Consider the following 21168-nt stretch of genomic DNA (forward strand, 5'->3'; position numbering starts at 1 on the left):
TATGGGGTACAGAGGGTTCCATTCAGGGACCAGGCATCTCCTGAAAGACAGTCCATTGCAGTGGTGACTGTTTTGATGCCTTATCCTCCTGTGGTTCTAGCTCTAAATAAATTCTTAAGCTTATTTTTACATCAAGCCATGGACTACATTGGTCTCTCAGGTACCAGTGGTGGAGACTGATGGGTTGAGGATCATTTTCAGCTACAAAGCAGCCAAGTACATGAACAGGAAGGATCTGAAGAAGAGAGCCCCCTGTACTATAAACAACTTGAGGTTTTTTATTTGACACACTATAATTCATACAACCTGCATGTGTAACACGGGAAAAATATCCCAGCTTGCAATTACACTCAGGGCAATTCAGCAGAATTTTATGGAGATGTTGACCTTGACTGCAGGTAATGGTTACAACAGCATTAACCAGCTAGATAGGCAGGATGGTTCACGGGAGTTTATGCTGCATTGACTTTTTGAAATCAATACAGTTGTCACCAAAAAGCATCAGGAGTGCAGAGGGCAGTTTGCCTTCTCGTGCTGTACTTCGTTCACTGCCTCCTACAGTTGTCTTTGGTGAGCATTTTCAGCAAGTCAAATTCTGGGAAACATTTTGGACAGGAAAAGAATAAAAAACCCTCCTATGTGCAGGAATGAAATTCAGTGGAAATGTCCTGAAGGAATATCCCCATCACTAAGCATGGGGTAGAAGCTTATGAAGGATTCAAGCAGAATTAGTTGATGTTGTAAAGCGGCAATTGGTTAAAAGTACAAACCCATGAAATATTAAAATGAAAGTCTGACTGAGACAACAGTATTCTTTTAAACTTTGTGAGCTTTTCAGCCATCACAATTATTTTTAACTAACAGGTTGCCAAGCAGTGAAAAGAGGAAGCATACCATTTTGTGCTGGAACAGATGTTCCCATTCATCATGACCTCTCATCTATCTTACATTTGTACATAGTCAGCATGAGTCAGGAATTTATTTTTTGTAGGTGAGAAGTAACAAAACAGATCTAATTGGTTTTATTTCCTTAAGAGATGGGAGTTTCCCATTCAGAGAACCACTTGCAATTCTTTGTGGGAGGGGCTACAGACCTATATAATCTCCAGGCAGAGCTACTGAGAACTTAGAGTGAGTTATAGTGTGCACAAGGTAAGTTTTTTGGATTTTGGGCAAGCATAGGGAATTATTGTATTTGAAATGAAGTCAGTGAATGGGTTCTACAGATTGTTTGTACTTTCTTTACTAACATGAAGGTTATATGCATGAAATGTTAAAATATTAGTCAGCTGCTTCCTAGGTGTACAGAATGAAGAAAAAGAAATGTAGATCTCAGAAGTATGGAGTATTTCCTTATATGTCCTTCTTCCTATTGTAGAGAAGCTGATATGTCATTTAAAAGGGGAACATGGTGGGGTTTTAGCCATTTCCCCTTTGCTGCTGCTAATGCTTTAGCTTTATTGTTGAGACGGTGTTAATAACTGTGAGAGTGGTGTAAACCAGGGGCTGTCTGCATGTTTGCTGCTGCTGTGCTCACGTGGTTGTGAATGGGGCAGATGGTGATCTGCCTAGAAATTGTTGCTGCTTTATATTCCAGCCAAGTTGGAATTGTCAAAACAGGCATTGCCCTTTGGCTCTGTCTGTGGTAAAGGCAGATCTGATGTTATCAGAGACAAAATTAATTTCTATATCTTTGTAGGCTTGTCTAAAGAAATTACCGGAGCAGGGAGTGTTGTAAAAGAGATTGAATGCTCACAAGAGGAATAAATATTCCTTCCTGCCTCTTTATAATGGAGCATAATGGCTGCTGGTGAAAGCACAGCAATTGCTGAGTTAATATTGTGTATCTGATTAAACAGTAAACTGTATGCTGAGATAATGCCAAATTAAAGAGAAAGCACAGTCTGCTTTTTGCTCAGAGCAGAACACTTTGGATGCAAATGGTTTTGGTTTGCTTGTTCTCTGAAATGGGCCAATGGCTCTTAGTACATGAGTTCTGCCTAACAAACCTGCATGGATAAAAGACATTTTTAAGGCAAGGTGATACAATGCAGTCTCTCAATGTACTCTAACCTCTACCTCCTTTAGTAAGTCCAAAGTCTTGAACCATAAATCATTGGTTTCAAACCGGACAACTTTGAGAGCCAATGAGAGACTCAAACCCAGCATTCTGAATCTTTATTTGGCTAAACTTACTTTTTCATTCCAAATAGGAAGAAACTATCAGGCACGTGGAAACATGTCTGGGAAACCCAAGCTGCACTACTTCAATGGACGAGGCCGAATGGAACCAATACGGTGGCTGCTGGCAGCAGCTGGGGTTGAGGTTTGTCTCTGTTTTCTTATACCAAGAGCATGTGACAAATATGTACTTTTAACGTTCCCTATGAAAAATGTGACTGACTGACCTGCAGCTTCAAGGTCTGCATTTAGTGCATTGCTGACCAAGCCAACAACAACCATGCGCTTACCCTAAGCAGGGGCAGGTTTCAGTCTCACTTCCACGTGTCTCGTGCCAGGCCTACTGGTAGCACCACAAATGCCTATCCCCTGTAGCTAGTGAAAGAAAAAATTAAAACCACAGCAGCAGAACGTGGCTTCTTACCTTCTGATCCCAGGGGTCGAGCACTTCCAGTTCTGAAGACCTTTAGTGAAATTTCAGTGTTCAAAATAGCAAAAGACTAAGTTTGCTACTACAACGTAGCTTACCCCTGAAGGTACATTCGATTATAAATCAAAGTTTTCTTTTTTGCCACTAAGACTTTCTGATATTGAAGCAGAGAGGAGTGTGGGCATCTGTGAGTTCTTGTGAGCTGTGAGGTTTTGGTGATGGCCAATGCGCCAGAAAGCTTTGAAATATTATTTATTTTTTAAAAACTAAAATGTCCCAAACACAGGTCGTTGTGCCTTCATTGTCTAAATGAAGAAGAAGCTAAACCATGGAACAACAACTGAACTTTCTTCTCTATTTCTTGCAGTTTGAAGAATCTTATCTGGAAAAAAAGGATGATCTGACAAAATTACGAAAGGGTAAGATACCTTCACTATTTAATAATAACACTAACAATGATAATGATAACAACAACAATAGCAATAATAATAATAATAATAATAATAATAATAATAATAATAATAATAATAATAATTTGTCTGAGAACACCTAAGAAGTCTTAGTCTCTCAAAAAGAAAATCTCGACTTGATTGTGCATGATATATCACAGACACACACTGCAGTGTGTTAGGTGGCCTCATCCACCCAGTTGCTTCAATCTTCACTGAATCACAGAAGGGCTGAGGTCAGAAGGCACCTCTTGAGATCATCTATGCCACCTCCCCTTTCCAAGCAACACCACCTACAAGCCATTTGCCCAGTCCATGTCCAGCTGAGTTCTAAGTATCTCCAAGGATGGAGGCTCTCTGGCAACCTGTGCCAATGCACAGTAACTTCCCACAGTGAAAGAGCCTTTCTTTAAGTTCAGATGACTGACTCTCCTTTGATTCAGTTTGTGTCCATTGCCTCCTGTCCTATCACAATAGAGGATTTTGTCATCACATCATCTTCAAATTCATTAGCTTTTTAGGTTGCCTATGACGTTGTTGTTTTATAATCTATATGAAAACAGAGTTCCAGATCTCTGAGTTTAACCTGTAGCTCTGATGCATTCCTGTTTCCCAAGGCAACTACTCATCTTCTCGCTTCAGCTTTCATCTTTGTGAACATGATATTCACATTTCCTCCAAATCATATTACATGTCTGGGCTCTTCCCTTGGCCTTTGAAAAATGGCTGAGCTAGGGTTGGCATGTGCAGTCCTACTCTCCTTTAGCAATAATGGCTGTCACCTGCTGCCTTTCAAAAAATATTTTGAGACACAAGCATAAATGTAAATACACCCTGGAAAGCAGAGAGTTTCTTTGCATGATTGCCACAGACATAGCTGATCAGTTATCTGATCTGAAATAGTATTCCATAAAGCAAAAACTCTCACTCACTCCTCTGATCCACTGATCTCTTTCTGGAGGTTATTTTTACTTCTTCCTTGCTAGGTCAAGGCTTCTGCAGACTCACATCAAGTGATACTTGGGTCTTGCAGGAATCTCAGGGAACTCCCCTGTGATTCCCCACCTCATGCCTGTACAGATGAGATGCCATTGTGCAAAGTCAGCATAGAAGTCACAAAGATATTGTGTGCTTTTCTATTTGCATAATATGCTGAAAAGTCCTTAAAGTGTCCAGATTTTCATAATACTTACCAACGCATGACAGAAACTGCTGGATCACATCCTTCAGTCCTTCTCATCTGTATTAATTTCCACGAAAATCATTTGAGTTAGGGCCATGCCGCACGTCTTTTTCAGGGCATGAAAACTAAAAGTTCAGCATTTGGGTGCTTGTTCAAATCTGAAGGATCTTCAAGAAGTTGATTGCTGTAATATTAAGTTAGTCACGTGTCGCTAAGAAATGGTTGTTTCATGGTAAGCATTTTCCCTCCCTTCTTGTAGGAATGAGGAAGATTGCCACCAAAAGAGTTGTCAAGCATGGGAACAGGCTTGCCAGGGAAGTGGTTGAGTGTGTAAATGTGGCACCTGGGGACATGGTTTAGTTGTGGAGTTTGGCAGTGTTAGGTTTACAGTTGGACTTGATCTTAAGGGTCTTTTCCATCCTAAATGATGCAATGATTCTAAATAAACGATAATATGTGTGGTTACTTTGCCTGACCCCCCCCCACTGGTTCTCATTCAGAGACTGAGTGTCGCCTTGTCTTATCTCCTTTTCCCTAGATGGATCCCTGCTCTTTCAGCAAGTGCCAATGGTGGAGATTGATGGCATGAAGATGGTGCAGACCAGAGCCATTCTCAATTACATAGCAATGAAGTACAACCTCTACGGGAAGGACCTGAAGGAGAGAGCCCTGTACTGTAACAGTACCACGTTTTCTTGTTAGACCGCAGTTCATGCTACATCTCTGTGTAACACAGGAATATCCCAGCTCACAGCTAAATTCAGGGTGATAGAGCAGTGCTTCATGCAGCACGTGTTGACTGTGACTGCAGGTGATGTCTAGGGCAGTGATATCCAGCTTGATTGGATGGGCAGCATGGTGCAAGGCTGCTCATGAATCATCAATCCAAGGTCAAGACAGTTATCAGAAGAAAGTAATCAGGAGTGCAGGAGTGTCCCTTAATGCAACTGCATTCTGGAGGGAACTACTCCAAGCTATAGATGTGAGATAGAAAAGGTGGAGATTTCCCAGCACCTCAGCAGGGTTATGCCAGTAGCTGTTGTGGCATTCAGACCTACTGTGTTTGACTTGACCAACTGGATCTATTCCTTTCAGAATCGACATGTATGTGGAAGGAATATTCGATCTGAATGAGTTATTCATATACTATGATATCCAACCAGCAGATAAGAAGGAGCAACATTTTGCTAATATGATGGACAAGGCCACAAACAGATACTTCCCAGCCTTTGAGAAGGTATGTGGCAAAGATGTTGTAGCTTCATCGATACTGTTCTCCTGAAACTCCATCCTGAATCTACACCAACAATTTTTATTGAGGAAAACACTTAGAGATACTGCTCTGGTTTTGATGGGGCTGGGATGAGGATGGAGACAGGACAATACAGAGGGGACAGAAGGCACTACAGATCTGGGAGACGTGTAAAGCTGCAAAAACCCAGGACACACTGAGCTTTACAAATGTCCATGTTTTAATCTGTATGTTGTGTCAGACAAAAGAAACTATTGCATCATCTTTTATGTAAAGTTTCTTCCTGAAGTGCAGATGCCCCTCTACCATACAATCTATGTAAAAGCATTACAGCTCCTTCTGCATCTCATGAAGCTTAGCATTCAATGCAGCAGCATCGACTACTTAAGCTACAGAAGTGAAGAAAAGAGGAGTAGAGCTGAGCTGACAGAAAAAAACACAGTAAAGAAGGGACTTATTAATCATGCCTAGGAAGATAAAACCGTTTGTTTGTATTACAGGTGTTTGTACTGCATTTCCTTCTTTCAAGGACAACTCTGTGCAATGTATGACCTTGCTTTGAAGATATCATTTTAAGTAACAGAGAGGAAAAAAAATCATCTGGTTCTGTGTTTTTAGGTTTTGAAAGACCATGGACAAGACTTTCTTGTTGGCAACCAGTTAAGCAGGGCAGATGTGCAGTTACTTGAAATCATTTTAATGGCAGAAGAGTTCAAACCTGATATCCTTGCCAAATTTCCTCTCTTGCAGGTAAATGAATGGAGAGTTTTAATGGACAATGCATTGGAAAGGACCACTGATTTAAACTGGCTGAGAAACAGGGGAGAGTGGGAGGGTGAGGAGAGAAGTGACTTAGAAAATAACCAAATCTGCTAAGTACTTTTAGCTGGCCTCAAATACTGATGGTTGTTGCCAGCTTCTGTCTTTGCAGTCACAAAAGCATAATAGAGGGAACCATGTAGTTTCTTCTGCAGCATCAATGCATAATGTTACTTTTAGAGCATGGATAACATCAAAATGTCTGACAGTTACAATGCTTCTTAAGCACAGTGCTGTTTTGGTTTTGTTTTGTAGAGTTTAAAAGCAAGAATAAGCAATATCCCCACAATAAAGAAATTCCTGCAGCCTGGTAGCCAGAGGAAACCACGAATACGACCAGAAGATATAGCCAAACTGAGAGCAATTTTCCACTGAGCAGCAGCCTAAAGCAACAGAAACTCTCATTTCATTGTGTTTGCTGATAGCGGCAAAGGGAAATGAATGAAAACAGTGAAAAGGTTGTTGATCTCTCTTTCCTTAGCTACAGCACTGATTTGAGACTACTGTTAACACTTCCTAGGGGAATCTGTATGACCATACCAGAAAATGGAATAGTTCACTGATTGGGAGTATATTGGACAACACAAGATATCTTAACTGACTAAGGAGAATACCTGAAATAAAGTCTTACTATTGACACTCAAACCCAGGTTGTTAATTGACTTCCTGATGCTACTTATATACCTAGGGGCTCTCTGGTTCTGGCATTCCTAAGAATTGCTGGAAAATGGTGAGAGTTTAGCCCAAACAGTAGGTAATGTACCTGTTTGGGGAAATGCCAGGAAAAGCATGCAGGTTCCGGTTAGATGGGGATGACAGGTTAGGATTTGGATTTCCTCTGAGCTTAACTTGGAGGATGCTGGGACCAGAGGTCCTGCTGCACCTCTCTTTTGTGACTGGACAGTTAAATTCTTCTACTGCAGCTTCACCAATATTTCCTTTAACTAAAGGTCCACTGTAGCAGCTAAAAGCACTTTGCAGACTCGATGGAGAAACAAGTGCTTGTCACTAACTGTGAAGTTTAAAACTTGTTGTTTGAGGGAGAAGCAGTCAGATTGGTGTCACGTGTTAGAGAGACCTTGGAATGTAGCCTTTCATGTTGACTTACATCACTTTATATTCAATGAAGTTTAGTATAAGTTGTACTTAAGTTGTTCATTATAATCACATAAATCAAGTTCTGCTACTGAGGGGTTAGCAAGACAGTAGAACACATAACTATGTGTCTTGGTCTCAGGAAAGCTGTCCCTGCCCATGGCAGGAGGGTCAAAACTAGATGTTCTTTAAAGTGCTTTCCAACCCAAACCATACTATGATTCCATGATATTGTTTAAACACCAAAAAATCCAGGATGTAAAGGAAAGAGCAAGTGCCCTAGGAACAAGTAATGCTCTAGTGCTGGCAGTTTTAAGCTGGGCAAACTCAGGGCACTACAACTCCTGTTAACACCAACAGTTTCTTCACAAGTCATGTCATGCATCTGGAACCCGTCCTTATCATCAAAAAGGGAAAAAACCCAGCGTTTTTCTGCAGCAAAGCATGTATGAAACAGAGTTGTTGCACGAGCGCTTTCCCTCCCTCCTCCCTGAGGCTTTCAGACAGCACTTGCAGCTGCTGAGCATTGTCAGACACTCAAGCCAGAAACTTGGGTCATGGTTGCCGACTGTGTGCCGTGCAATCTACAGGCACGGCTGGGCAGTTCCAGGATCCTGAGCACCGACCCCCTTGGGCCACGCAGAGCCAGAGCCCCCAGCACACCAACCACCTGGCAACCCGCTCATGGGGCTGCAGCCCCGGCCTCTCTCCAGTCACGACATTCCTGTGACCCCACTGCTGCCTCCGCGGCCTCCAAACCTGTCCCCTGCCTCCTCTTGCCCCGGCCATGTCCCTGAGGTGCAGCCACCTCTGAGACAGCCCAGTGGAAATGTGGGCCAGCAAAATTGGATTTGTTACCTGTTATGCAACTGGCCAATAATTACGCACTTGAGAGAGACATGGATTATTTATTTCACAGCTCTGCAAGCCTGGGTGCTTGCTGGTATTCCGCAAAGCAAGTACACCCACTATCAAAACTTTTTACTCTTTATACATTTTTGCAAACAAAGGCATTAATGTTCCTTGGCTACAGGTGACACGGTTCTCTTATTATTCTATCTTCTACTGGTTAGTGATTCCCTCTCTTCTCTTGCTAATTAGTCCACATGTCCAGTCTTTCTCTTCTTTTGGGTCGGTGGGTTTCTTGGCTCAGCGGCCCCTGAGTTGATGGTCGCGATCTCCCCCTGCCACAATTACCTTTCACCCAGTTGGAGCTGATTCATCATAGTTGCTGAGTTGTCTTAATTAGTTTCTTCCTTATCTTGGCAGTTCTTGCCAGATGTCCTTGTGGCCCAGAAATTCTGCATTCTTTGTGTCCACTAGCAGTGGAACATCCTTCTTTCCAACCTTTGTTAACACCCCCCCACCCGCCAGTTCTGAGATCATTGAAACCTGTTGAGCCCTAAACCTTAACAAGGCAATTCTACTGATAATAATTTTTCTTTCACTTAGAGCTGGCTTCTTAGCTGCCATCTGTTTCACGCATTAAATCTCCTTTCCTCTTGGTTAGGCTTGAAAGTGGACAAAGATCAAACATCAGAGAACATCCTTTCTTAGGAAAATTTTTACGTATTCCACATTTTGCAACAGAAACAGCCACTCCACAAGACTCCAGGGACAAGGCCGAGATGGCTTTTCCGTCAGCCCTGGTTGTAGGGCTTAGGGATGCGTTTGGACTGCTTAATGTAGGTGTCTACCTAGTCAGGTGAGATGAGTTTTCCCAAGATGTCTACACTGTCATTAACTTTCCTGCTTAAACTCAAGTCTTCTTACCTTGCAGTCCTCTGACACAGTGGATGTCAGGTCCTTGTAGGAGTAGTCATTACACCTGGGTTATCTTCTAGAGTTCATTACGGCCGGGCCTACAAATTATTAATCCAGCCAAGCTACCTAAGTGTGAGTTTGAGTTTGTGGAATGCTACCAGATGCACCTTGGTGCACACGTCTATGCAGGAAAAGCTTCCTTCTTCCACATTATCTAAGATTCTGCAGCATAAGTCATTTCAGTCCAAAATTGCAGGAAACACTGTTTCCAGCAGTGGAGTTTGATCTGCTCCTCTTCAAATAAACTTTGCTAACAGCAAAATTCAGCGCTCCAAGAAGGCTAGAGAGGAAAGCAGTTATTCCTCAAGCAAGCAAATAAAACCTTCCTCTGCAGAGTTCTGTTTCCTTATAAAATATGAACAAATTATTTTGAGTTGGATGTGAACAGAAAACAAAATGTGTGCAGGTTGTGCTTCCATAGCAATACCAGGAGTGGGGTTCTGCTGCACAGAGCAGAGAGGCCTGGGGCTCTCTCTGGCTGCCCTGTAGGGCTGGCCATGGTGCCAGAGCACAGGCTGCAGAGCCGGGCTCTGTGGAGCAGCAGCTGGAAGGCAGCAGGTGCCATGGAACATGCACAGTGGCATGGACACCTCTGCATAGGTGACTCAGCCACACTGCAGGCTTTCAGAGGCTGGAGAGAAGAATGTCCCCAAATGTAAGAAGGGGACAGAGGACCATAAGAAAGAAAGGACTCCAAACAAGAAGGCAGAGGCTACAGGATATGCTGTCAGTGAGGAGTGCCCTTCTGGGAAGCCTGGCTCTCCTTCTGTGCCATATGGAGTACAGAGGGTTCCATTCAGGGACCAGGCATCTCCTGAAAGACAGTCCATTGCAGTGGTGACTGTTTTGATGCCTTATCCTCCTGTGGTTCTAGCTCTAAATAAATTCTTAAGCTTATTTTTACATCAAGCCATGGACTACATTGGTCTCTCAGGTACCAGTGGTGGAGACTGATGGGGTGAGGCTCATTTTCAGCTACAAAGCAGCCAAGTACATGAACAGGAAGGATCTGAAGGACAGAGCCCCCTGTACTATAAACAACTTGAGGTTTTTTATTTGACACACTATAATTCATACAACCTGCGTGTGTAACACGGGAAAAATATCCCAGCTTGCAATTACACTCAGGGCAATTCAGCAGAATTTTATAGAGATGTTGACCTTGACTGCAGGTAATGGTTACAACAGCATTAACCAGCTAGATAGGCAGGATGGTTCACAGGAGTTTATGCTGCATTGACTTTTTGAAATCAATACAATTGTCACAAAAAAAGCATCAGGAGTGCAGAGGGCAGTTTGCCTTCTCGTGCTGTACTTCGTTCACTGCCTCCTACAGTTGTCTTTGGTGAGCATTTTCAGCAAGTCAAATTCTGGGAAACATTTTGGACAGGAAAAGAATAAAAAACCCTCCTATGTGCAGGAATGAAATTCAGTGGAAATGTCCTGAAGGAATATCCCCATCACTAAGCACAGAATAGAAGCTTATGAAGGATTCAAGCAGAATTTGTTGATGTGACTTATGTAAAGCGGCAAATCATAAAGTATTAAGATGAAAGTCTGACTGGGACAACAGTATTCTTTTAAACTTTGTGAGCTTTTCAGCCATCACAATTATTTTTAACTAACAGGTTGCCAAGCAGTGAAAAGAGGAAGCATACCATTTTGTGCTGGAACAGATGTTCCCATTCATCATGACCTCTCATAGTCAGAATTAGTCCGGAATTTATTTTTTGTCGATGAGAAGTAACTAAACAGACCTAATTGATTTTACTTCCTTAAGAGAGTGGAGTTTCCCATTCCCAGAGAACCACTTGCAATTCTCTTTGTGGGAGGGGCTACAGACTTATATAATCTTCAGGCAAAGGTACTGAGTGTTGGGAGTGCTCCGATGGAGACTTCTGAGTGGTGGAGAGAAGTTAATGAAAAGAAATCAGCAGAAGAAGAGGAAGAAAAAAATATCAGAATGTACTTACGTCGTGGCGCGCTGAGTGTGGTTGTCGGAGCTGTGAGAGTGTTTGTTTCACCGTGCCTTTACTCCGTTGTGTAATTATTTTATTATTAGTATAATATATTTTCTTATAAAAATGTGTTGTACCCTACACTGTAACCCTGTTACCCTTTTTCCTATTGGTTCAATGTAAGCCCTTTCCTGATTCCTCCTTCCCTGCGTCACGTGCCCTCCCCACAGGCAGTTTCCCATTTGTCCATGTTCAGGCAGTTCCACCCCTTGTGGCTGTGATTTGCCACTTCTGGAATACTCCTCCCAGTCTCCTCCCTTTGTTCCTTAAAAGTCTCTGCTCTCTCTATAAAAGCTGGCGTCCACGTTGAATAAATGTTTATTCTGCGTCACGCCGTGTCTGTGTGCTGAGTGGGCATTTCTGCGTCTTGCATAAGGGGGGTTACAGCTCTCCCCCCTCAGCTGAGAGCTTAGAGTGAGTTATAGTGTGCACAAGGTAAGTTTTTGGATTTTGGGCAAGCATAGGGAATTATTGTATTTGAAACGAAGTCAGTGAATGGGTTTTATAGATTAAGTGTTTGTACTTTCTTTGCTAACATGAAGGTTATATGCATGAAATGTTAAAATATTAGTCAGCTGCTTCCTAGGTGCACAGAATTAAGAAAAAGAAATGTAGATCTCAGAAGTATGGAGTATTTCCTTATATGTCCTTCTTCCTATTGTAGAGAAGCTGATATGTTATTTAAAGGGGAAAATGGTGGGGGTTTAGCCATTTCCCCTTTGCTGCTGCTAATGCTTTAGCTTTATTGTTGAGACGGTGTTAATAACTGTGAGAGTGGTGTAAACCAGGGGCTGTCTGCATGTTTGCTGCTGCTGTGCTCACGTGATCTGCCTAGGAACTGTTACTGCTTTATATTCCAGCACAGTTGGAATTGCACCAAACAGGCATTGCCCTTTGGCTCTGTCTGTGGTAAAGGCAGATCTGTAATTTCTATATTTTTGGAGGCTTGTCTAAAGAAATTACCGGAGCAGGGAGTGTTGTAAAAGAGATTGAATGCTTGTAAGAGGGAAAAATATTCCTTCCTGCCTCTTTATAATGGAGCATAATGGCTGCTGGTGAAAGCACAGCAATTGCTGAGTTAATATTGTGTATCTGATTAAACAGTAAACTGTATGCTGAAATAATGCCAAAATAAACAGAAAGCACAGTCTGCTTTTTGCTCAGAGCAGAACACTTTGGATGCAAATGGTTTTGGTTTACTTGTTCTCTGAAGTGGGCCAATGGTTCTTAGTACATGAGTTCTGCTTAACTAACCTGCATGGATAAAAGACATTTTTAAGGCAAGGTGATACAATGCAGTCTCTCAATGTACTCTAACCTCTACCTCCTTTAGTAAGTCCAAAGTCTTGAACCATAAATCATTGGTTTCAAACAGGACAACTTTGAGAGCCAATGAGAGACTCAAACCCAGCATTCTGAATCTTTATTTTGCAAAACTTACTTTTTTATTCCAAATAGGAAGAAACTATCAGGCACGTGGAAACATGTCTGGGAAACCCAAGCTGCACTACTTCAATGGACGAGGCCGAATGGAACCAATACGGTGGCTGCTGGCAGCAGCTGGGGTTGAGGTTTGTCTCTGTTTTCTTATACCAAGAGCATGTGACAAATATGTACTTTTAACGTTCCCTATGAAAAATGTGACTGACTGACCTGCAGCTTCAAGGTCTGCATTTAGTGCATTGCTGACCAAGCCAACAACAACCATGCGCTTACCCTAAGCAGGGGCAGGTTCCAGTCTCACTTCCACGTGTCTCGTGCCAGGCCTACTGGTAGCACCACAAATGCCTATCCCCTGTAGCTAGTGAAAGAAAAATTAAAACCACAGCAGCAGAACGTGGCTTCTTACCTTCTGATCCCAGGGGTCGAGCACTTCCAGTTCTGAAGACCTTCAGTGAAATTTCAGTGTTCAAAATAGCAAAAGACTAATTCTGCTACTACAACATAGCTTACCCCAGAAGGTACTTTCTATTATAAATCAAAGTTTTCTTTTTTGCCACTAAGACTTTCTGATATTGAAGCAGAGAGGAGTGTGGGGATCTGTGCGTTTTTGTGAGCTGTGAGGTTTTTGTCATGGTGATGGCCAATGCGCCAGAAAGCTTTGAAATATTATTTATTTTTTAAAAACTAAAATGCCCCAAACACAGGTCGTTGTGCCTTCATTGTCTTAATGAAGAAGAAGCTAAACCATGGAACAACAACTGAACTTTTCTTCTCTATTTCTTGCAGTTTGAAGAATCTTATCTGGAAAAAAAGGATGATCTGACAAAATTACGAAAGGGTAAGATACCTTCACTATTTAATAATAACACTAACAATGATAATGATAACAACAGTAATAGCAATAATAAAAATAATTTGTCTGAGAACACCTAAGAAGTCTTAGTCTCTTAAAAAGAAAATCTAGACTTGATTGTGCTTGAGGTATCACAGACACACACTGCAGTGTGTTAGGTGGCCTCATCCACCCAGTTGCTTCAATCTTCACTGAATCACAGAAGGGCTGAGGTCAGAAGGCACCTCTTGAGATCATCTATGCCACCTCCCCTTTCCAAGCAACACCACCTACAAGCCATTTGCCCAGTCCATGTCCAGCTGAGTTCTAAGTATCTCCAAGGATGGAGGCTCTCTGGCAACCTGTGCCAATGCACAGTGACTTCCCACAGTGAAAGAGCCTTTCTTTAAGTTCAGATGACTGACTCTCCTTTGATTCAGTTTGTGTCCATTGCGTCCTGTCCTATCACAATACAGATTTTGTCATCACATCATCTTCAAATTCATTAGCATTTTAGGTTGCCTATGATGTTGCTTTATAATCCATATGAAAACAGAGTTCCAGATCTCTGAGTTTAACCTGTAGCTCTGATGCATTCCTGTTTCCCAAGGCAACTACTCATCTTACAGCTTCAGCTTTCGTCCTTGTGAACATGATATTCACATTTCCTCCAAATCATATTACATGTCTGGGCTCTTCCCTTGGCTTTTGAAAAACAGCTGAGCTAGGGTTGGCATGTGCAGTCCTGCTCTCCTTCATGAATAATGACTTGACCCACCTGCCACCTGCTGCCTTTCATAAAGTATTTTGAGACACAAGCATAAATGTAAATACGCCCTGGAAAGCAGAGAGTTTCTCTGCATGATTGCCTTACAGTGGATGCAAAGACAGACATAGCTGATCAGTTGTCTGATCTGAAATAGTATTCCACAAAGCAAAAATTCTCCCTCACTCCTCTGATCTGGTGATCTCTTTCTGGAGGTATTTTTACTTCTTCTGTTGATCTCTTTCTGGAGGTATTTTTACTTCTTCCTTGCTAGGTCAAGGCTTCTGCAGACTCACATCAAGTGATACTTGGGTCTTGCAGGAATCTCATGGAACTCCCCTGTGATTCCCCACTTCATGCCTGTACAGATGAGATGCCATTGTGCAAAGTCAGCACAGAAGTCACAAAGATATTGTATGCTTTCATATTTGCTCAAATCTGAAGGATCTTCAAGAAGTTGATTGCTGTAATATTAAGTTAGTCACGTGTCGCTAAGAAATGGTTGTTTCATGGTAAGCATTTTCCCTCCCTTCTTGTAGGAATGAGGAAGATTGCCACCAAAAGAGTTGTCAAGCATGGGAACAGGCTTGCCAGGGAAGTGGTTGAGTCACCATGTGTAAATGTGGCACCTGGGGACATGGTTTAGTTGTGGAGTTTGGCAGTGTTAGGTTTACAGTTGGACTTGATCTTAAGGGTCTTTTCCAGCCTAAATGATTCAGTGATTCTAAATAAAAGATAATATGTGTGGTTACTTTGCCTGACCCCCCCAATGGTTCTCATTCAGAGACTGAGTGTCGCCTTGTCTTATCTCCTTTTCCCTAGATGGATCCCTGCTCTTTCAGCAAGTGCCAATGGTGGAGATTGATGGCATGAAGATGGTGCAGACCAGAGCCATTCTCAATTACATAGCAACAAAGTACAACCTCTACGGGAAGGACCTGAAGGAGAGAGCCCTGTACTGTAACAGTACCACGTTTTCTTGTTAGACCGCAGTTCATGCTACATCTCTGTGTAACACAGGAATATCCCAGCTCACAGCTAAATTCAGGGTGATAGAGCAGTGCTTCATGCAGCACGTGTTGACTGCGACTGCAGGTGATGTCTAGGGCAGTGATATCCAGCTTGATTGGATGGGCAGCATGGTGCAAGGCTGCTCATGAATCATCAATCCAAGGTCAAGACAGTTATCAGAAGAAAGTAATCAGGAGTGCAGACTGTCTTACTCTTGCTCCTCTTCAATTTTTTCTGCAGAATGTCACAGCAGGCATTTTCAGCACGTCAGACTCAGGGACATGTGTTTGATGGGAACAAAAAACCTCCTCCTTCTAATAGCCAGGAATTAGAGTAGAATTAGCATTAGTAACTGGTTATTTAACAACAGGACTCTTAGGGCACATGGTTTGATCGGAGGTCTTTTTAAATGCTTCAAATTAATAAGTACTGGTAAACAAATGTCAAGATATTTGTTAGGAATTGTATAGACCCACTGTTTAACTTACTAGGACTGATTGGATTTTTACACAAGTTTGGATGACACACCTGCTAAGTTTGTTCTCAGGTTCAGAAAAAACATAGTACAGAGAAGTATCACCCCTAGTGAGAAGTGGAAGGGGGACAGTGTTTAGGTTTGGGTTAGGCACTTTGCATTTGTCTTTCACCCAGGCGCCTCCTCTATCCCTTGATGCAACTGCATTCTGGAGGGAACTACTCCAAGCTATAGATGTGACATAGAAAAGGTGGAGATTTCCTAGGACCCTCAGCTGGGTTAATGCCAGTAGCTGTTGTGGCATTCAGACCTACTGTGTTTGACTTGACCAACTGGATCTATTCCTTTCAGAATCGACATGTATGTGGAAGGAATGTTTGATCTGAACGAACAGCTCATGGACTATGATTACCTACCAGCAGATAAGAAGGAGCAACATTTTGCTAATATGATGGACAAGGCCACAAACAGATACTTCCCAGCCTTTGAGAAGGTATGTGGCAAAGATGCTGTAGCTAAATTGATACTGTTCTCCTGAAACTCCATCCTGAATCTACACCAACAATTTTTATTGAGGAAAGCACTTAGAGATACTGCTCTGGTTTTGATGGGGCTGGGATGAGGATGGAGACAGGACACTACAGAGGGGACAGAAGGCACTACAGATCTGGGAGATGTGCAAAGCTGCAAAAACCCAGGACACGCTGAGCTCCACAAAGGTCCATGTTTCAGTCTGTATGTTGTTTCATACAAAAGATACTATAGCATCGGCTTTTACGTAAAGTTTCCTCGTGAAGTGCAGATGCCCCTCTACCATACAATCTATGTAAAAGCATTACAACTCCTTCTGTATCTCATGAAGCTTAGCATTCAATGCAGCAGCATCAACTACTTAAGCTACAGAAGTGAAGACGAGTACAGCTGAGCTGACAGAAAGAAACACAGAAAAGAAGGGACTGATTAATCATGCCTAGGAAGATCAGAGCATTTGTTTGTACTACAGGTGTTTGTACTGCATTTCCTTCTTTCAAGGACAACTCTGTGCAATGTATGACCTTGCTTTGAAGATATCATTTTAAGTAACAGAAAAAAAAATCATCTGGTTCTGTGTTTTTAGGTTTTGAAAGACCATGGACAAGACTTTCTTGTTGGCAACCAGTTAAGCAGGGCAGATGTGCAGTTACTTGAAATCATTTTAATGGCAGAAGAGTTCAAACCTGATATCCTTGCCAAATTTCCTCTCTTGCAGGTAAATGAATGGAGAGTTTTAATGGACAATGCATTGGAAAGGACCACTGATTTAAACTGGCTGAGAAACAGGGGAGAGTGGGAGGGTGAGGAGAGAAGTGACTTAGAAAATAACCAAATCTGCTAAGTACTTTTAGCTGGCCTCAAATACTGATGGTTGTTGCCAGCTTCTGTCTTTGCAGCCATGTAGTATCTTCTGCAGCATCAATGCATAATGTTACTTTTAGAGCATGGATAACATCAAAATGTCTGACAGTTACAATGCTTCTTAAGCGCAGTGCTGTTTTGGTTTTGTTTTGTAGAGTTTTAAAGCAAGAATAAGCAATGTCCCTGCAATAAAGAAATTCCTGCAGCCTGGCAGCCAGAGGAAAGCACGAGAACGACCAGAAAATGTACCCAAAGTGCTGGCAATTTTTGAGTAGCAGCCTAAAGCAACAGAAACTCTCATTTCATTGTGTTTGCTGATAGCGGCAAAGGGAAATGAATGAAAACAGTGAAAAGGTTGTTGATCTCTCTTTCCTTAGCTACAGCACTGATTTCAGACTACTGTCAACACTTCCTAGGGGAATCTATATGAACATACCAGAAAATGGAATAGTTCACTGATTGGGAGTATATTGGACAACACAAGATATCTTAAATGACTAAAGCGAATACCTGAAATAAAGTCTTACTATTGACACTCAAACCCAGGTTGTTAATTGACTTCTTGATGCTACTTATATACCTAAGGGCTCTCTGCTTCTGGCATTCCTAAGAATTGCTGGAAAATGATGGGAGTTTAGCCCAAACAGTAGGTGATGTACCTGTTCTGGGTACATCAGGAGAAGCATGCAGGTTCCGGTTAGATGGGGATGACAGGTTAGGATTTGGATTTCCTCTGAGCTTAACTTGGAGGATGCTGGGACCAGAGGTCCTGCTGCACCTCCTTTTTGTGACTGGACAGTTAAACTCTTCTACTGCAGCTTCACCAATATTTCCTTTAACTAAAGGTCCACTGTAGCAACTAAAAGCACTTTGCAGACTCGATGGAGAAACAAGTGCTTGTCACTAACTGTGAAGTTTAAAACTTGTTGTTTGAGGGAGAAGCAGTCAGATTGGTGTCACATGTTAGAGAGACCTTGGAATGTAGCCTTTCATGTTGACTTACATCACTTTATATTCAATGAAGTTTAGTATAAGTTGTACTTAAATTGTTCATTATAATCACATAAATCAAGTTCTGCTACTGAGGGGTTAGCAAGACAGTTGAACACATAACTATGCATCTTGGTCTCAGGAAAGCTGTCCCTGCCCATGGCAGGAGGGTCAAAACTAGATGATCTTTAAAGTGCCTTCCAACCCAAACTATACTATGATTCCATGATATTGTTTAAACACCAAATAAACTCAGGATGTAAAGGAAAGAGCAAGTGCCCTAGGAACAAGTAATGCTCTAGTGCTGGCAGTTTTAAGCTGGGCAAACTCAGGGCACTACAACTCCTGCTAACACCAACAGTTTCTTCACAAGTCATGTCGTGCATCTGGAACCTGTCCTTATCATCAAAAAGGGAAAAAACCCAGCGTTTTTCTGCAGCAAAGCATGTATGAAACAGAGTTGTTGCACAAGTGCTTTCCCTCCCTCCTCCCTGAGGCTTTCAGACAGCACTTGCAGCTGCTGAGCACTGTCAGACACTCAAGCCAGAAACTTGGGTCATGGTTGCCGACTGTGTGCTGTGCAATCTACAGGCACGGCTGGGCAGTTCCAGGATCCTGAGCACAGACCCCCTTGGGCCACGCAGAGCCAGAGCCCCCAGCACACCAACCACCTGGCAACCCGCTCATGGGGCTGCAGCCCCGGCCTCTCTCCAGTCACGACATTCCTGTGACCCCACTGCCGCCTTGGGAGCCTCCAAACCTGTCCCCTGCCTCCTCCTGCCCCGGCCATGTCCCTGAGGTGCAGCCACCTCTGAGACAGCCCAGTGGAAATGCTGGCCAGAAAAATGGATTTGTTATCCAGTATGCAACTGGCCAATAATTATGCACTTGAGAGAGACATGGATTATTTATTTCAGAGCTCTGAAAGCCTGGGTGCTTGCTGGTATTCCACAAAGCAAGTACACCCACTATCAAAAATTTTTACTCTTTATATATTTTTGCAAACAAAGGCATTAATGTTCCTTGGCTACAGGTGACACGGTTCTCTTATTATTCTATCTTCTACTGGTTAATGATTCCCTCACTTCTCTTGCTAATTAATCCACATGTCTAGTCTTTCTCTTCTTTTGGGTCGGTGGGTTTCTTGGCTCAGCGGCCCCTGAGTTGATGGTCGCGATCTCCCCCTGCCACAATTACCTTTCACCCAGTTGGAGCTGATTAATCATAGTTGCTGAGTTGTCTCTATTAGTTTCTTCCTTATCTTGGCAGTTCTTGCCAGATGTCCTTGTGGCCCAGAAATTCTGCATTCTTTGTGTCCACTAGCAGTGGAACATCCTTCTTTCCAACCTTTGTTAACACCCCCCCGCCCGCCAGTTCTGAGATCATTGAAACCTGTTGAGCCCTAAACCTTAACAAGGCAATTCTACTGATAATAATTTTTCTTTCACTTAGAGCTGGCTTCTTAGCTGCCATCTGTTTCACGCATTAAATCTCCTTTCCTCTTGGTTAGGCTTGAAAGTGGACAAAGATCAAACATCAGAGAACATCCTTTCTTAGGAAAATTTTTACGTATTCCACATTTTGCAACAGAAACAGCCACTCCACAAGACTCCAGGGACAAGGCCGAGATGGCTTTTCCGTCAGCCCTGGTTGTAGGGCTTAGGGATGCGTTTGGACTGCTTAATGTAGGTGTCTACCTAGTCAGGTGAGATGAGTTTTCCCAAGATGTCTACACTGTCATTAACTTTCCTGCTTAAACTCAAGTCTTCTTACCTTGCAGTCCTCTGACACAGTGGATGTCAGGTCCTTGTAGGAGTAGTCATTACACCTGGGTTATCTTCTAGAGTTCATTACGGCCGGGCCTACAAATTATTAATCCAGCCAAGCTACCTAAGTGTGAGTTTGAGTTTGTGGAATGCTACCAGATGCACCTTGGTGCACACGTCTATGCAGGAAAAGCTTCCTTCTTCCACATTATCTGAGATTGTGCATCATAAGTCATTTCAGTCCAAAATTGCAGGAAACACTGTTTCCAGCAGTGGAGTTTGATCTGCTCCTCTTCAAATAAACTTTGCTAACAACAAAATTCAGCAGTCCAAGAAGGCTAGAGAGGAAAGCAGTTATTCCACAAGCAAGCAAATAAAACCTTCCTCTGCAGAGTTCTGTTTCCTTATAAAATGTGAACAAACTATTTTGAGTTGGATGTGAACAGAAAACAAAATGTGTGCAGGTTGTGCTTCCATAGCAATACCAGGAGTGGGGTTCTGCTGCACAGAGCAGAGAGGCCTGGGGCTCTCTCTGGCTGCCCTGTAGGGCTGGCCATGGTGCCAGAGCACAGGCTGCAGAGCCGGGCTCTGTGGAGCAGCAGCTGGAAGGCAGCAGGTGCCATGGAACACGCACAGTGGCATGGACACCTCTGCATAGGTGACTCAGCCACACTGCAGGCTTTCAGAGGCTGGAGAGAAGAATGTCCCCAAATGTAAGAAGGGGACAGAGGATCATAAGAAAGAAAGGAGTCCAAACAAGAAGGCAGAGGCTATAGGATATTCTGTAGCATATCCCTTCTGGGAAGCCTGACTCTCCTTCTGTGCCATATGGGGTACAGAGGGTTCCATTCAGGGACCAGGCATCTCCTGAAAGACAGTCCATTGCAGTGGTGACTGTTTTGATGCCTTATCCTCCTGTGGTTCTAGCTCTAAATAAATTCTTAAGCTTATTTTTACATCAAGCCATGGACTACATTGGTCTCTCAGGTACCAGTGGTGGAGACTGATGGGGTGAGGCTCATTTTCAGCTACAAAGCAGCCAAGTACATGAACAGGAAGGATCTGAAGGACAGAGCCCCCTGTACTATAAACAACTTGAGGTTTTTTATTTGACACACTATAATTCATACAACCTGCGTGTGTAACACGGGAAAAATATCCCAGCTTGCAATTACACTCAGGGCAATTCAGCAGAATTTTATAGAGATGTTGACCTTGACTGCAGGTAATGGTTACAAC

The 21168-nt window shown here is 42.7% G+C and overlaps 2 protein-coding genes across 2 annotated transcripts; both read left to right on the forward strand.

The window, feature by feature from the left end:
• The first annotated feature begins 1066 nt into the window (after positions 1-1066).
• Positions 1067-6959, forward strand: LOC113990807 (glutathione S-transferase-like). Its single transcript, XM_039380769.1, has 6 exons — positions 1067-1152; positions 2214-2326; positions 2979-3030; positions 4782-4914; positions 5339-5480; positions 6114-6959. Exons 2-6 carry the CDS (start codon positions 2240-2242, stop codon positions 6369-6371), a joined length of 672 nt encoding a protein of 223 aa, XP_039236703.1. The 5' UTR covers positions 1067-1152; positions 2214-2239; the 3' UTR covers positions 6372-6959.
• Positions 6960-11570: 4611 nt separating this feature from the next.
• LOC113990707 (glutathione S-transferase-like) lies at positions 11571-17714 on the forward strand. The gene is made up of 7 exons (XM_027726408.2): positions 11571-11686; positions 12710-12822; positions 13481-13532; positions 15115-15247; positions 16130-16271; positions 16896-17027; positions 17329-17714. Exons 2-7 carry the CDS (start codon positions 12736-12738, stop codon positions 17446-17448), a joined length of 666 nt encoding a protein of 221 aa, XP_027582209.1. The 5' UTR covers positions 11571-11686; positions 12710-12735; the 3' UTR covers positions 17449-17714.
• The last annotated feature ends 3454 nt before the right edge of the window (positions 17715-21168 follow it).

The sequence above is a fragment of the Pipra filicauda genome, unplaced genomic scaffold, assembly GCF_003945595.2.
Source record: "Pipra filicauda isolate LSUMZ 115617 unplaced genomic scaffold, ASM394559v2 scaffold200_size1382263_pilon, whole genome shotgun sequence".
NCBI classification, from domain to species: domain Eukaryota; kingdom Metazoa; phylum Chordata; class Aves; order Passeriformes; family Pipridae; genus Pipra; species Pipra filicauda.